The sequence below is a fragment of the Cimex lectularius genome, unplaced genomic scaffold (assembly GCF_000648675.2).
Source record: "Cimex lectularius strain Harlan isolate CLEC.00 unplaced genomic scaffold, Clec_2.1 scaffold160, whole genome shotgun sequence".
Lineage (NCBI taxonomy): Eukaryota > Metazoa > Arthropoda > Insecta > Hemiptera > Cimicidae > Cimex > Cimex lectularius.
Genome location: NW_019392776.1, coordinates 511,069 through 529,239, shown reverse-complemented (window position 1 = coordinate 529,239; position 18,171 = coordinate 511,069). Strand labels below are relative to the sequence as shown.

The window sequence follows — 18,171 nt, the reverse complement described above, 5'->3', positions numbered from 1 at the left end:
ATATCCATATATAACAGAGGATAGCAGTGGTTCTCGTAGGATGGCATTACATATTGTGGTTAGGAAAACTTTTAAGGTTTAGAAGTATGATTGACCTAATTATATCAGATATATGAATGTGGTACTTTACTTCAGAAGGATGGAAAAGTTTGAGGGGTGATGAAGAGGAAGTGGTAAAATAAAAATAATCACGTCAATATCAAATTTAAAAAAAACACATGTAACATGCAGATTGATTAAGTACTGCTTAGTATACATAAAAATGTGTACATACAAACTATATATTTAATGTACATAGAGAGGCAAAAAAATGCCACCCTTAATAAATATAGTTTTAATTATCTCTTAGACAATCCTAGGTAGAGTAAATACTATAGAATTTTGTAAATAAATCTTTGAGTATTCAATCTCTTTGTTGATTTTTTTGTAAAACTTTTCAGTTTAAAGTTTGTTTGAACGATGATTTTAAGTGATAAAGATTCGGCTGGATCGATAGCAATGTTGGAAGATGGAAGAAGCCAAGCTTATGTGGCCAGGGTGCTTAACATTCCCAGAACCACTGTCCGAAGGATTTTCCATCGCTACCAAGATACTGGAGATTATTAAGGAGGCATGGATCAGGTCACGACCATCGTTGTATTGTTTCGAATGTACTCCGTAATCGGCATCCTACCACTCTTGAGATCAAGCAATGACTTCAACAAGTTAGATATGTTTATTTAAATTTCGCTGTAAGAGGAAGATTTTCAGAAACTGGATGACATGCGAGAACTCCTTCCACTGAACTTCTGACAAGGCACATATATAAGTTTCATAAGTTTCGCAAGAAATCACATCAATTGGTCTGAGCAAAATTGGTCTAAAATCTTGTTTTCGGATCAGTCAAGTTTTCTTTGAGGTCTTCTCACTGCTGAGAGACGGTTTGTATAAGAACAGGGGAGCGATGTATCCCCGGAACGTTTTCACTCCTGAGAAGCTCTTAAGTCGTGCTCTTATGGTTTGGGCAGGCATTTCTATGGAAGGCCGCACAAATTTGATCTTCGTCGAGGGTTCCCTAAAAGCTGCACGATAAATTGAAGATGTATTATCGGAATAAGTTGTTCGTTATTTGATTGGTTTTAATTGTAAGAATGATAGATTCAGTGTTTGGAGTGGCGTGTAGTCCCGACTTAAACCACATCGAACCACCTTTGTATGAAAATAATCCACAGCACAACTTCAAACTTCATAAAATCGATGCCACGTTAATGCAAGCAGCGTTCAAAGCAAGAGGAGGAAATACTCCGTACTGAATTGAATATTTTCTTCGTTGTTTCCATAGCAACATTTTTGGTGAAATTGTTGTAGTCATTTTAATTTTTTTACTTAGATAAATCTTACATTTTTCTTTAAAAATATGCAGTAAACAACAAGAAACAAAAATTAGGACGATTGCACGTACATATTTACTAAAAAAAAGAATGGTGGCTACTTTTTGCCTCTCAGTGTATTTAGGTGGTCGATAGCGTTTTGTTTATGATCATTTTCCATTTTTTCCAGCAAAAATTCAATACCATACATTCTACGATTATTTCATTAAATAAAGATATTCCTTAAATTAATATTTAAAATAGTACTGCAAAAAAACTACTAAATTTTTATTTACCCTTTTTACCAGCTTTTAAGTAGATTGATTAAGAAACGTTTAACTAATTTGATTTTATTTTTTTAAATTTAACCTCGTATAATCCATTGTAAACAAACTTATGTGGCTGTGTGTAAAATGGCGTAAAAACTTTCTTAGGTGTCCCTATTGAAATTAATTTTTCTTCTATGTCGACATAAGTGTCATAAACAATTGTCAAAGAGCAACTCTTCTGATAAAACATTTGTGCAATGTCAGTGCAACGCTAGCCGATTGAATAATTTATGCGCTATCTCATGTGATGCTACTGTGAATGAGAAAAAGATCTGCCCAAAGGTCGATTCACTCGCAACTAGTACAAAACCATTGTGTTTACCATAAATACAATTATATGTCAAAATGAATTAACAAGTTTCAAAAGTCAGTTATTTTATCTTCTGTCCCTTATGCTTTACTTTCTGTCAAAACGATGGAATTTTTTTTTAACTTTGGGCCAAATTGAAAAAATTTCTGCCGCCCTTTATAATTGGAAATAGAAGGACGTGATCAAATACTCCGACTGTTTTAACCGGTGAAACGGCGATAAATCTAAAAACAAAAAGCTTGGAAATGGCAAAGCTGCTGTTATAATTTAGAGGTTCCCTATAAGAATCTAAAACGGGGCGGTGACGTCTTTTTCCGTAAACGACTATTTATCTCTAATAGTACAACATTTGATGCGATGTATTGAAGAGAGAATAAAATTGCTTGTAGCCCTCCTAATTCCTCGCGGCTGAGAGAAAGAGAAAGAAAGAAAGGGAGAGAGAGAGAGAGAGAGAGAGAGAGAGAGAGAGAGAGAGAGAGAGAAGGAGAGAGAGAGAGAGAAGGAGAGAGAGAGAGAAGGAGAGAGAGAGAAAATATAAAATTGCTTCTCTCAATCTCATAGAATGTTTGAGAAAGAATATAAAATGGCTTCTTTCAATCTCGAAGGTTTGAGAAAGAAAATCATTCATTCTCTCAGGCGCAGGAGAGAAGAAGAGAGAGAGAGAAGGAGAAGAAAATTGCTTATCAGCCACGAGCCTTTAGAGAGAATAAAACAGCTTATCTCAGTCGCGAGGATGAGGAAAAGAGAAATAAATAGAAAGAGGGCGAGAGAGAGAGAGAGAGAGGGAGAAGAAAATTGCTTATCAGCCACGAGCCTTTTGAGAGAATAAAACAGCTTCTCTCAGCCGCGAGGGTAAGAGAAGAGCCGCTGTGCTTTTAGAGAGAATAAAACAATGAAAGAAAGAAAGAGAAAGAGAGAATATAAAATCGTTTTTCTCAGCTACCAGGGTTTGTGAAAGAATCAATTGCAATTTTAAAATTGTCTCTTTCGACAACCGGCGACTTGTTTAGCGGTTCATCCCTAAATAAATTGCAAAACCCCGTTACCTCGTACCTTCTCATGCCTTATTCCCCGGCTTATTTTCAGTTTCTTAAATCCAGCTTTAATTTTTTAATTTGTCCTTTGTATACCTGTGCACGCTGACATTTTTATATATACAATTTTTTCTTCTAATCTTATTTTTATATCTCCCAGTTCAAGGTTGTAAAACTTGTGTTCTTTTTATTTATTGTTTCTTTCTTTCTGTATGCTTTAAATTATTGCATCGGTCTGATGACTTGTAAGTTTAATATGGCTAGGTAAAGTACAAGAGTTCCTATGGTCTGTCTAATTGTAGGAAACGCAACGGACCCGGACCACACTTCCGTCGGACGTAATTAATTCAGAAATTTTCTCCGCTTTTTCAAGAAAGATTATGGAAGTGTCGTTTATATTTTCTACTTTCCGTTTGAGATTGGGTGAATTATAATTTCTTTACGCTTGAAATGCAGTTCTACGTGCATTTCAGACAATAATAGGGAATTTATTCATGGCCATGTTCATTATTCCATCAAGAGGAGAATTTTGTGCAAATTTAATTGAAAAGATTCAGTAAAGAAAAGTTGTTATATGAGGAGTTCTAAGAGAAGCCAAAACAAATTCTAGAAGGGAGGAAAGGTCGTAGACGACACCTCGTTTGGAGGACGGCCCGTTGCACCAATCAAGCTTTAACCTGGGTTCACTCGAACCTCGTACATGATTTCAACCAACTTCATAGAAAGGAGCGTTGCACCAATCACGTTTAAGCTGGGTTCTGGGTTCAATAGTCTCGTTCATAATTTGAACCAAGTTTAAGGCTTAAGCTGGGATCACTGGAACCTCGTTCGTAATTTGAATCAACTTCATAGAAAGCGTTCACCAATTACGGTGTAAGCTGGGTTCAGTGGTCTCGTTCATAATATTAAACGAACCAGTTCGTCATCAGAAGTTCATGTACATTTATTTGGTGCAACGCTCCTTTCTATGAAGTTGACCAATCATGTTTAAGCTGGGTTCTGGGTTCAGAAGTCTCGTTCATAATTTGCACCAAGTTTAAGGCTTAAGCTGGAATCACTGGAACCTCGTTCATAATTTGAACCAAGATCAAGGCTTAAGCTGGGTTCACTGGAACCTCGTTCTTGATTTGAACTGAGTTCAGAGAGAAGCACATCGCACCAATCACGGTTTAAGCAGGGTTCTGGATTGTTCATAGAAAGGAACGTTGCACCAATCATGTTTAAGCTGGGTTCAGTGGTCTCGTTCATAATTTGAACCAAGTGCAAGGCTTAAGCTGGATTCACTGGAACCTCGTTCATGATTTGAACTGAGTTCAGAGAGAAGCACATCGCACCAGTCACGGTTTAAGCTGGGTTCAGTGGTCTCGTTCATAATTTGAACCAAGTGCAAGGCTTAAGCTGGTTTCACTGGAACCTCGTTCATGATTTGAACTGAGTTCAGAGAGAAGCACATCGCACCAATCACGGTTTAAGCAGGGTTCTGGATTGTTCATAGAAAGGAACGTTGCACCAGTCACGTTTAAGCTGGGTTCAGTAGTCTCGTTCATAATTTGAACCAAGTTTACGGATTAAGCTGGAATCACTGAAACCTCGTTCATAGTTTGAACCAACTTCATAGAAAGCGTTCACCAATTACGGTGTAAGCTGGGTTCAGTGGTCTCTCGTTCATAATATTAAACGAACCAGTTCGTCATCAGAAGTTCATGTACATTTATTTGGAAAAATTCAACCATTTGAGCACCTATTAAATCTATCTATAATAGAAAAGAAATATGTTTTACTATCAGGTTTGAGGCGAGTTCTCAAATTATAACTTTTTTGTTCAAATTTAGTACAAAAAGAAACAACAAAGCAGTACTCATTATTGAACTGAGTTAAACCAAGTTTGTGCAAAGGGCCCTTAGCGTGTGTTTTTTATATCTGTAGGCGAGATCGTTATGGACATGTTGTTAGTGCTTCCTCTTAAATGGCCAGGAGAAAGAAAAGACCGTGACGACGACAGACGGTTTCGTTTTAACTCACTTCCCTTTGAGGAAACGAGGGTGGAGCCCTGACCATTGGAGTCGAACCCCCAGCCGGAGCCCTTCCCATCCATTCCCATCCCCTTCCTTCTAATAAGCGAGGGCCCTTTTGTCTGCACATCCACCCCCCTCGCTCTTGCGATGACTGTAGTGTAGTCAAATCAGTGAAAAACATTCCTGAAAGTTCTCATTACGTAACACTTACCCCTTTTATTCTTCATAAATAAAGTCGTTTGACTTGTTCCTTCATGAGAAGTCGCTGTCTCGTATTCGATTTTCATGTGGATTTGTTATTCCTTTTTTTTATTTTTAGAATGTTCAGATGACAATGACTAACGAATTTGCTCCACACCAACATCATAAAACGGGGGAAAACAATACGTTCTAGGATAAGAGTTATCTTTATTTAATGTTTAGTCGTTTACGAACATTGGTTAGCGTGTCACTGCTGTTTGGTCTGTCAGACGCTTTGGTGTTTGGCCTATGTGTTATTTTGCCGGTCGTACGGGTTTCTTTTCGGCCTTAACAAATGGGCTGAAAATGACGAGAAACCGATATGGTTCCTATGAGCGAAACAGTAGTGATTATAGGCAACTAGGACCGAACAAGAGGTCACCCCCCCCCAGCCATCAAGACGAAATCTCACTATACGAAACCTCCTATTACAATTTTTAACGCAGAGTTAGCTATTGACCAGGTCCATCTATTAAGGTATATGCAGCCTGCTAGCCGATTGACTAGATTCATCTATTAAGATCTATACGGACAGGTAGCCTATTGACCAGGTTCATATATCAAGGTATTGCAGTGGGAACCTACGGTTACCGCGGTACTCGTTAGGTGCCACTACTATCAGTTATGGAATGGTCTCGCCCTCCACTCTGCAGCGAATCAGAGCAGAGCCAGTGCGTATATAAGCAGGGACACTGCCCCACTGGTTTCAGACTCGTCAACCCGACGACGAGTCACCATATTTTCATACTCGTCTACCCGACGAGCTCTCATTAATCGACAACGACATCAGACTCGTCAACCCGATGAGTTCTCACTTATCACTAATGAAGCACCTATGACGATGGCAAGGGTTAACCTTGAACTCGCCTTCTCAGTATAGCCGACTCGGCTACAGGCAAACCTCTGCACACGGTCAACTGCTGCACTACAGTCCCTTCAACCGATGAAGTCAGCCGACTCACGTCCCCGGACATCAGCCAACTGCTCTCTTTCTCTCTCTACCAACAGGCACACACACTCGATTCCGGCCTCGATACATCGTCTCAACACTACGCACCAAAAAACTCCTAGTCACTAAAGTATATACTGACAGGTAGCCTATTGTCCAGATCCATGTATTAAGGTATATACCGACAGGTAGCGTATTGACCAAATACACATATTAAGATCTATATGGGCAGGGTGCTTATTGACTAGGTTTATGTATTAAGTTATATACTGACAGGCTGCGTATCAACCAGATATTACAGAAGTTTTGATAGATCGTTAGTTGTTTGAAAGACTGTAGATAAAGAGTAAATCAGTCCCATTTCTTCTTTCAGGGAGAGGATCTAATTTTTTCCGAATTTGCGTAGTTACAATTGTGTGTGTGTTATTTTAAGAATTTTGTTTCTTATTTAACATTTGAATGTTATTATATAATTACGTCCCAAATTTTCCAACTACGCCCTCAAAAAGCTATGATAATCCTCTCATTCCTCTACAATTGTATATTCTGCACTACTTATTTTCCCTTACTCTGGAAATTTTATTGGAACGTCATCCTCTTCTTGGCTGAAACTTGGCAAACCAGTTCAAGAAGCGTCATCATATCGTACTACTAGTTTACTTATCCCATCATGTCAAAAGTATTTGAAAAACCCTCTGAATATGAACTGTACCTAAAATTAAACAGCTCTGACTTTCTCCCAGATCATCAGTTTGACTTTGCTCCCACCATTCCACAGTCCAGCAAGTGTTTCGCGTTGTTCGACCGTATATCCTCCTCCCATGAGCATAAAGAATATTGTATTGGAGCATTTCTTGATGTGGCACACGTGTTTGACCGCGAGTGGCACAAGGGTATGTCGTGCAAATTAAAGCGTACCTTCCAAAACCCTCTACTTAATTCTTGCTTCTTTCCCGACAAGGATCAGACTACTCCAAGTACTGGTACCAGCTCTGGCCGCGAGAGTACCGCAGAGCAGTGACCTTCTGAATATCATTTATACTGCAGATATTCCCCAAACTACCACCTTACTTGCATCCTTTGCTGCAACACAGCTGTACTATCCTCTGACCCCGATCCTACGGTTTCTTCGAAAGATCTCATTATTGACCAGATCCATCTAAAATATTTACTGCCTTTTAAAAAATTGCATACCTTTGTTCAGAATATCCGCGCTGTTTTGGTCTGTCGGCATCCCCAATAGTGGGTTTGTCCGTTACTATTCCTTACCGCTGAATATGAATCAACAGGTCGGCCAAAAATATAAAACAATGAAAGTGACGGACCAGGATGATAAGAAACTATTTGGCTCATCCTATAGACTTCTGGAAAAAATCGCACAATAAACATAGCCCTAAGCAAACTTTTATTATTCTAGATCTTAAAAGACATTGACCAAGAAAATATGACACTGCTTGGTGCGTAGTTTTCCACGTTCGCGGTGGCATCTTGGTCCTTTCTTTGCGAATAATTTTGAAAAAAGTATTGTAAAGTGGATCTGACCCTTAGCCCGAGACAACCAACCTTGGACGTTGCCCTTCTGTACGACAGGACTTATTTGCAGTGTTCGAACCAATCTTGAAACAGAAAAAAAAATCAAATAAGGGATTTCATTTTACTTCCGGGTACTTGTTTTATTGCCCGCTTTATTTCATCATTTCCGTGAAAGCCATTTTCTGGGATATCGGATAGACCGTTAAGTAAATTCAATAGTAGTTTGGTCTGCACATCCGAGCTGTTCAGTCTGAAGACGCGTTTCGGCATTTCGCCATCTTCAGTGTTGACTCTCGGGTTCTTTCATAACGCCGCATGACAGACAAAGAACAGTATCACTGCCAAACGAGAAGAAATCGAACTAGAAACAATAAAAACCATAGCGCACAAGGACACAGCACAAAAACTCTCAACAAAACAGCACACACACGAAAAAAGACACTAAATGAACTACACGGAAAAACGTAGTATATATTTAACAAATGAAGCATTAAAACAGCACTAAAAGCCACAAATACAATCGGATAATTCGTAAGACAATAAATTGGCAAAAATAGAAGGACTATACACCATAACATGCGAACGTGGAAACAGATACATCAGAAAGACAGGAAAAACATAAAACACAGGTACAAAGAACATCAAACTACTCCAAGAAACCCTCAACAATGCTCCACGCCTTACAGAAAGGGCAGTTAAGTACAGTACAGAAGAATAGTACTCGGACAGCCAGAGGTGGTAGTAAAGTCCAGATTCGTTTGGTATTGCTTTAGGACTCTGCCAATAGTTAAAAGTTGGACTTATAACTGAAACTATAACTGACACTGCAGAAACCGAACTAAATATATAGATCCGGAGTGGCAGAAACGAGCCTGTGCAGATATTGCCAGAAATAAAAAGAGAGAGCAGAACATGTCCTCTGTTGGTGCGAAGGTTGCAGGCTAACATCTTTTTTATTTGGTAATTTAGTGAATTAGTTAAATCTACTAGTGAAGATGGCGAGAAACCCAAACGCGTCTGACAAGACACAGCGAGGACAGGCAGACCAAAATGATCGATTACTACCAAATTTCATGTTCAATCACATCGCAGACAACATGGAAAAATCAAACAACTTACTTTTTTATTTGATACTTAAGTGGATTATTTTAACATTCCACTGAAGATGGCAGGAAGCCGAAAAGCGTCTGACAGGCACAGTGGGAACTAACACCAACCATGGCGACGGCCAAATTACAGTTACTGTACACCGCAGGGTTGAAATCTCACAATTCGATGGAAAAACGGTTTTTCATCCTAGCTTACAATCTTTCCTAGTAGAAAATCTTTCTGACATACTTTTGCATGCAAAAAATAGGCGGCTTTCGAAAGTACCAACAACTCCAGAGATGCAAAGATATAAAGCCAGATCTAAATATAAACCATTGCAAAAGTTCTAGTGAGAACTAAAATAAATTTTACTGTACCCGATAAAATAATAGGGAAATTGTGGCAAACCCTTCCCAGTCATGACATGTTCTTCCCTCATTTCAGGAAAAAGGCGGAAACGCCGCGATTTTCCCTCCACGCAGTCTTCAAAAAGAAATCTCGAAAACGGAACTTTCATTATGGGTGCGGTCTTAAAATAAATAATTAAGGTATTCTCACTGAAGCGATTTAGCAAATAAGAAAATATAAAATGAACTAAAACATTTTTGCCTGGCTAACGTTTAAAAAGCCTGGTTCAGCATTGCCTCAATATTAAGTTGATTTTTTCCTCCTTTTGAATAGGAAATTTAAAAAGTCAGTGTTTTTGAGAAAAAAAGTCTGTTTAAGTTGGGTGTAAATCTCAGCGGATTTGAATGCAGTGATGAATTAACGTTGATGCCGCCGACGCCCCAAGATCATCAAGTTTATGAAATGTTATGTTGCGTACTCTCTCTTTTTTCTTCTTCTTCATTGGATTCACTTGAAGAGAAACAGTGTGTAACACATAGAGAAGGGGGTCTTTTCTAAGATGACGCCATCCCCTCAAGTGCTATAGATCTGGACGACCTTAGGGAACACCTGGTGGTAAATGATTGTTCATTTCACTCCCGTACAGACATGATAACTGGGGGGTGACTGGGGAATAGCACAAGGGGGTTGGATTAGGAGAGAAGAACAGAGCCTGTAGAGAAGGCTTTCTGAACTTTTGAATAGTACCCTCTGTACATGCTGTCCCCCCTTCGGTCTTCCTCCGACTTCAGCCTTTTTGTTCATTCCTGCTAAATAACTTATGGCTTTATTTTAATAGAGGTATTTTTCCAAGGTAGAATAAAACTTAAAAACTATAAACGAAGTCTAAGCGAAACTGTCTCAATCGTGATTTCACGCCTAATATTAAAATAGCTTCCATTTCAACAAATCTGTATGGTTTTTGTATAATATTTGTATCTGGCTTTCAACATAATCCATTAGCTAGTTTTTTGCTTTATGCTAAGTTGAAATTTATTATAACCGAATAAAGCCCATCAGCACTCTTGTCAAGCATAGTATCCATGCTTATTTTGTAAACTTCCACAACTTATGGAATCAGCTCATCACAAACTCTGTTAAAAAAATTTTACTTAAAGGTTGTTAATTTAAAAAAATTTAAGGTCGAATTTAAAAGTGTAGTACTTAGTTAGGTAACTGCTAACCTCGCGCCCAAGATAAATCGATTAACTGGTCAAATATTTACTTGTATAAAACATTTGCTCGTTGTGTTCAAAATTTCTGAACTCACTGTTAAAAAATTAAAAAAAAAGGCCGTAAAATATCGACCATTCTTTGACTTTGTACTTCGATAGAATATTGAAAACCTAAACTAAAGGTCTGTCGTAGAGGAGGACTTAACGACCAAAGTCTGGTGTCTCGGGTTAGATGTCAGAATCACTTTACAATATTTTTTCCCCCAAAATACTCACAAATATATGAAGGTAACTTTGTGAAATAACAAATATACATAAGTTGACTAAGTCTATTCTTGTTTGCATGTGGGCAGTTGTATGTTGTAAAGTTAAGTCCTGTCATACAGATGGCTTTGGGATCCAACGTTGGGTGTCTCGGTCTAAAGGCCAGAAGAGTCACATAATACTTCTTCCAAATCAATCTCAAATAAGACATCAAAACTTTTTAAAATGACAAATAAAACTTACGTTGGCTAAGTTCATCCCTGCTGACGTTGGATGTCGCGGACTAGGGGTCGGAATCACTTTACAATAAGTCCAAATTATTGTCAAATAAGGCTTCAAAACTTTTTAAAATGACAAATATAAACTTAAGTTGATTAAGTCCATCCTTGTTGGATTTTGGTCAGTTGTATGCTGTAAAGTTAAGTCCTGTCATACAAGAGATCTTAACATCCCAAGTTGGGTGTCTCGGACTTGAGGTCAGAGGAATTACTTTACAATACTTCGATAAATAAATCGATCTCAAGGCAAAAAACTTTTTAAATTGACAAATAAACTTAAGTTGTCTAAGTATATCCCTGTAAATCACATTACAATACTTTTTCCAAATTTTTGTAAGATCAGGCTTCAAAACGTTTTGAAAAGACAAAACTTTTAAGTTGACGAAGACCATCCCTGTCGGATTTTGGTCAGTTGCATATTGTAAACTTAAGTCCTGTTTTTTAACGTCCAAAGTTGGGTGTCTTACCTAGGGGGTCAGAATCACTTTACTATACTTTTTCCAATTTTTTCTAAAATCGGGCTTCAAAACGTTTTAAAATGACAAAACTTTTAAGTTGATTAAGTCCATCCTTGTTGGATTTTGGTCAGTTGTATATTGTATCCTGATATACAGGAGGGTTTAACACGTAAGAGGAGTCAGAATCACTTTACAGTACCTGCTTCATATTATTCACAATTAAAAATTCAAGGGCTCTGCCGGGATTCGAACCCAGTACAGTGCGTGGCAATACGAGTCGGGCTCCCAGCCACCCGGTCCTCAAGACTATTAAAACATTGTAAATAACCCAGAGTGGTTATACATTTGTGTATTTATTGCAATTTTAGATTCCACTTTTGTGTGAAAACTTATTTTAGCTGGGTAAAATCGTAGTGGTTCGAGGGAGGCAATGAAAATAAGCTCATTTTTATGGAATTAGTTCGTATAAAAATTTGTTTTCTTTTCCTTTTACAATTTGCATCTAACTCTTAATTCATTCACTTCGAGACAAATATGAGAAAGATCGAAACTATTTAACCACTCTTTAATTAAACTTACTAGATGAAACTTATAGATGGAAAATAAATTCGGGCAAAAATCGAAATAGGGTAGATTTTGTCTCTCTTCGCCCATTCCCTTTCTGCACATTTGATTTTTTAATTTTCAAAAATTTAGAAGCTAGTTTCGCAATGGTAGATGTGCCCAAGGGTTTTAGAAGGGGGAAATAAAAGAGGACAACCCTCCCCGTAGACCCCTTCTCCCGTCGTATGTAAATCTGTGAGGTTGACCTAATCGCAGTTCCCACGGATTTAAGCCCCTCCCTTTCGCCATCCTTTTCACCCCTACATCTATAGTCAGTCATTTATTCATTTATATCAATGAAATTATTAATGTTTTTTCTACCTCCGCGAATTATTTTCTACCTCGCGATTCTCGCTTATTTATACACTGTTTGAAGTTGAATTCACTGTTCTAGTCATTCGAGGTTGTGTAGTCAATTTCACCCCTTTTGAATTTTAATTGGTTTTCCATTTTTTATTCATTTTAATTTCTACTACATATAATAATTATTAATCTGAAGCTATTTCACCACGCTAAATAATTAAATCTTGAATAGAAGGATCTGTCTCATTCTTTTGTAACCTATTAAAACTAAACAAATGAAGAGTATTTAAATGATAAAATATATCAATTTTAACTTCAAAAATTTCTGAACTCTACGATAACATTTTCCTCGCTAAATTGATTTCGTAGTAATTGGTGTAATAGCAATTGGTTAAGGTAGAATCTTCTTCGTCTCATACTTGGATGCTTCTGGCGTGCCTCAAGGCTCCCACCTTGGTCCCTTTTTATTTCTTTCCGATTATTTGCCGATTTATTAATTTCTAATTCAAAACTAGTTGCCTATCGATTCCCCCTTGACTAATTAGTCCAAGGCAATAATAAACTTATTATAAAAATAAATTATCTCTTTAATTTTTCAAAATGCCTCGTTATGACTTTTGTCAACAAATGCGGGATTATTTTGAATCATATTAGAAATAATTTTTTCCTAATTTGAGGTTTTACACAGAAGTTTCTAATTTTTGAACATAAACTCAATAACCATAATATTGTTCCTTGGGTCTAGTCCTTCTATTGCTTAACTTTAATTTATTATATAGATACTTATATTTTAATCTTTAGGTTATAAGCATAAAGAATGATGAAAAAATAGTTAAATTGATAGATAAACAAGGGTACAACTAGGGATGAAGAGGAAGAATAAGAGAAAGAGAGGGGGAGAGGGAGAGGGAGAGAGAGAGAGAGAGAGAGAGAGAGAGAGAATAAAGTGAGATAGAAAAACAGAAAGAATGAGAGAGAGAGAGTGAAAGAATAAGAGAGAGAGAAAAATTGAATGAATAAGAGAGAGAGAAAAATTGAAAGAATAAGAGAAAGAGAAAACGAGGAAAAAGAGAATGAATGAATAGTGTGAATGACCTCCCTTACAATTAACGAGAAAAGAAAGAAAGAGAAAAAGAAAAAGGGAGAATGTATGAATATTGCGAACGACCTCTCTTACAGTTGAGAAAAGAAAGAGAGAGAAATAGAAAAAGAAAAAGGGAGAATGAATGAACATTGTGAAACAATCTCTCTTACAGTTAACTAGAGAGAGATAGGGAAGTTATTGATTAGGACATACTTATTTTAATAAAAGATATCTTAATTTGTGTGATTTCCATTTTAAGGGTGTTTGTTCCACCTAGCAAGGAAATTTGTCTGGCACACTTTTTCTCTTGCAGTTTCTACATTTGATTTACATTAATATACTGAAGATGGTGAAAAACCCATGTTCCAACATAGGACTGTAGTTTTATTGTGAGTGTGATGCTGGAGTCTCAGGACCTGTCAAAACTGCGAGCAGAGAAGTCAGGTTTTATAGGATGGTATGTACCTGTCCAGAAAGGTCCATCATGTGAAAAATATATCTGTCTGAATTCATTGATACTTATAGTACTTCTTTATTTGTCTTTACACTTAATTAAGTGATAAGATAAAAAAAAAGGAAATTTGTCTACATTCCACATTATCTGCTTCAAAGGCTTAAATATTCATTCAGAAAAAAATATAGATTGATTTCATACGTCACTTTGCTTCAAAACTCTTGTCAACACTTGTCCCTTAATTTTTCTGATTCTTTTCTGAAACCACCGGGAAAATAGAAATAAATATGATTTTTCAGACTGTGTGTGTTGTGTAGATACACATTCAACGGTATAGTCCTAAAGTTGGATCTTGTATATTATTAGAAAGACCAAAATGGCCGGAAAAGACCAAACGACAAAAAAGTGGTTAAGATTAAAATAATGCCAGAGATTGGAGAAATGTGATTTGGTTGTCGACCATCATCATACTAAGTGCATACGAAGTGCACTTGCTGATAAATTATTTGAATTGTCTATTATTCTTATACGATTTGTTTAAAAATGTTAGCACAATTTTGAAATTAGATTACATCACATTTTCTCAAGAAGATAAATCAATATTAAATGATTTTGCTTTTCTTACATTTCAAAACCTAAGGGTAAAACTACATCATAAAACAATTAGAAAATAATGAGGTTTCTCCTTAAAGTCTGGCGGTTGATGAATATGTTTGGGTGGATCTCTCAGATCATCCTGGTCTGACTATTCTTGTTTTTTGGTCTGCCTTGGGTGGATCAGATCGATTAAAAACGACCAACTACAAAACGAAAAATTGTTTGATCAGATAAAGTTAGCCATTTTTAAATCTTTTCAATCTCTAGCATTTTTTAATCCTCAAGAAATGTGATATCTGCCAGCAATATGCATAAGTTTATGTCAAACCAGAATTCATTGCAATACTCAAAAAGGAAACTAATAATCATTTAATAAACAATCAGAAAGGATTTAATTTATAGGAAATATTAGGAAAATGTAACAACTAAAAATTATGAAGGTTTTGTGTGATTTATATTTTAGTTCAGTAATGAGATTAAATTTTATTTATTCACCCATCTCAGCGCTGGGGCCCATCATTGGATTATAATAGAAAACATCTCAGTTAATAATTGAAGAAAGAAGCTCATAATTTTTAAAATTGTCAATGGTTAGTAATATTTTGCTTATTCTGACATGCTCATTTGAAATTAAAGAATTACAAAAGGCTGAGCCCTTAAACCTACTCCTCTCAATATGCTCAGAGTAAAACTGGACAGATGGTCTGAGAAAAAGAATTTCACTGGGTTAAAATACCTAAAATTGTTTTTAAAAAGCAAGGAGAAAAAAAATTAAAGATGACACTTTTTCTCTCTCACTCTACCAGTCTCTCACTCTTTCTCTCTCACCCTTTCTCTCTCTTTCCCACCTCTTGATCTCATTCTATCTTTCAGTATTTGACTCCTTTTTCTGACCCTCTACCCCTCTCTCCCTCAACCTCTACCACACACATTCACACTATTCCTCTCTTTCTCTCTCTCCTTCGCTCTCTCTCCCTCCATCTCACTTCTCCCTTCTCTCTTCCTTCTCCTCTACCACTCTCTCTCACTTCCTTCTCTCAGTATGTCACTCTTCTCATTCACTCTCTTTTTCTCTCCCTCTATCACTCCCCCCTGGTGCTCTCTCATTCTCTCTTTCAGTATTTGACTCTCTCTCTTCCTCTCTTTGTACCACTGTCTTACTCTCCCCTCTCTCTTCTTCCCCTCTTTCTCTATCCCTTTCTCTCTCTCTCNTCTCTCTCTCTCTCTCTCTCTCTCTCTCTCTCTCTCTCTCTCTCTCCTTCTCCCTCTCTCTCTCCTCTCCTTCTCACTCTCTCTCTCTATCTTTCTCTCTCATTCATTCATTCTCTCTCTTCTCTCCTCACTCCCATGCTCAAATTCTAAAAGGTAGGACTTTTCAACGAATAGGGCACAATAAATTTGGTAAGGTCACAATAAACCAGAGGCATTTTTTTAAATCACAAGAATAAAAAAAGGCCTGTCCTTTTTTAAATATACTTTTACGCGTGTTCATGTGTAAAAATTGTCTTATTTGTGAAACTATTCGCACTTTCTGTTGTGAAATCCTTGTTTCCTCAATGTAAAAATTGTATGCTTAGGTCCAAAGTTGGTGCTGACAGTAGTAGTGATGATAACGACTTATCGGATGAAAGGGAGGCAAACCCTAGGTCCAGAAAAAGTACACAAACTACTAAAACCCGTTGGACAAAAGAAGAGGTATGTTTTATTAAATCGGTTAAATAAACACATATTAAAGAAATTCTCATTTAGGATAACAAGTTGAAACAGTTGGTAGAAGAATATCAGGAAAATTGGTCTTTAATAGCACAGAAATTACCCCATAGGACTGACCTACAATGTCAACAGAGGTGGCATAAAGTTGTCAACCCAGAACTTGTCAAAGGGCCCTGGACAAAAGAGGTGAGATTTTGGTATACCCAACTCCAGGCGGATATTTCAACAAAATTATTTTTACAGGAGGATGAAACAGTGGTTAGTCTTGTTGAAAGGTATGGCCCTAAAAAGTGGACTCTTATTGCGTGCTACTTGAAGGGTCGAATAGGGAAACAATGCAGGGAAAGGTGGCACAACCACTTAAATCCAAACATCAAAAAGACAGCATGGACTGATGAGGAGGATAGAATTATATACCAGGCACACCAAAAGCTTGGTAACCAATGGGCAAAAATTGCCAAGCTACTGCCTGGAAGGTAAATGCCACATTATCAACATATGAGTTAAATCTATACTCACTTATTCTAAATGTAGAACTGACAATGCTATCAAAAATCATTGGAATTCAACCATGAGAAGAAAGTTTGAACACGAAGAGATGGCTACACAAAAGAAAACAAAAAATAAATCTCGTTCTTCGTTTGATGCGCCTGTGAAAGCAGAAAAGTATCTAAACGAACACCATTACAACTACCAGGTAAATTTTATATTAAAAACTCATAATTATAAAATCCAGTTGTTGAAAATTAATTTTTCAGGTGCTATCTCAGGAACAAGTGAGTCTTGATAGTTGGCAAAACAGAACTTTTGGCTTTTTTGAATCCCCACCAAGACCATTAACTGCCCCACCGAATTCAACTACAGCCAAGTAAGATAAATTAATTTTAAATCCGTTCACTACAGTCTTTTTAATAAAATGATATAGTTTAAGGGAAACTGAAGATTCGAAGCAAAGTTTGTCAAATGAGCTAGGTGAATTAGCCGTGGCGGAGTTTATGACAACAAGAGGAGGGAGTTTCCCACCTTCACCGATGAATTCTGCCTTTAAAGAACGTATCGCAGAATTAGGTAAATTTTCAGATTGTATAGTTTTTAAATAAAGTTATTCTAAATATTGTATTGTTTATTTTTAGGAGCTGATAAGGAAAGTCAAGAATCGATGATGGTAACACAGACTCGAACCAGTGAATCACCTCACATTCTAAGGAAAACTAGAAGAAGACGAACCCAATCTGATTCTTCTTGCTCTCCTGATAAAGTATACCAACAAGTAATTGTTTTATGAATTTAATTCACATTCAATTTCAACTTATTATTCATACTGTAAAATTATACTTCCAGGCTGTCACAGAAAATAGCAGGATTCATTTTATTCAGCATAAAACACCTGAAAAATCTCCTCCTTTAAAACAGCTGCTGTTTAGTCCATCACAGGTAACAAGATTTTATTTAAAGATTTGTAAATTTAAATATTTATTTATTTTGTATTTTTTTTTTTTTACAGTTCCTCAATAGCCCTAGTTTATCCTTTGATGTAAATTTATCATCGACACCTTTGAGAAATGGGTGTGTAACTCCAATAAAATCCCAACCTCCCGACTCTCCAGGGCCCTTAGTTACCCCTACACCTTTACCTCTTCATTCAGCCAACAACAGTCCGCATGTTGACATAAATGGAATGAAAAGATGTGACATCACGCCAGTCAAAATGAAACAGCCGTGCATCGGAACACCACGTACACCAACACCATTTAAGAAAGCACTTGCTGACATGGAAAAACGAATCGGCATGAAATATCAGGTTTGGTCGATTGTATGTTTTTGACATGTTGACTGCATATTTATGATAAGGCATTTTGGTTGCCCATGGTGGAACCCACGTATTATGTAAAATAGCTCTCTGTTACTTAAAAATAATGTAAAAGACTGTTTTTTAAATTTTCTTATGCTTATCTAAGTGATATAAATTTAAATTATTGCAACAATTGATTCCCCCCTCCTTTACTC

At 36.9% G+C, this 18,171-nt stretch overlaps 1 protein-coding gene across 7 annotated transcripts in view; it reads left to right on the top strand.

Annotated features, from left to right (window-relative positions):
* The window catches only part of LOC106671242 (myb protein), a 70,119-nt gene that overhangs the window by 39,453 nt on the left and 12,495 nt on the right, over window positions 1–18,171 (top strand). For 6 of the 7 annotated variants that reach the window (XM_024227650.1, XM_024227648.1, XM_024227651.1 and 3 more), the window contains 9 exons: window positions 16,029–16,146; window positions 16,201–16,350; window positions 16,408–16,640; window positions 16,699–16,861; window positions 16,923–17,032; window positions 17,090–17,232; window positions 17,298–17,434; window positions 17,506–17,598; window positions 17,669–17,965. In XM_024227650.1, the coding sequence (XP_024083418.1) occupies window positions 16,029–16,146; window positions 16,201–16,350; window positions 16,408–16,640; window positions 16,699–16,861; window positions 16,923–17,032; window positions 17,090–17,232; window positions 17,298–17,434; window positions 17,506–17,598; window positions 17,669–17,965 (1,444 nt within the window). The remainder of the gene's footprint in view (window positions 1–16,028; window positions 16,147–16,200; window positions 16,351–16,407; window positions 16,641–16,698; window positions 16,862–16,922; window positions 17,033–17,089; window positions 17,233–17,297; window positions 17,435–17,505; window positions 17,599–17,668; window positions 17,966–18,171) is intronic. The other variant, XM_024227649.1, reaches the window with a different exon arrangement.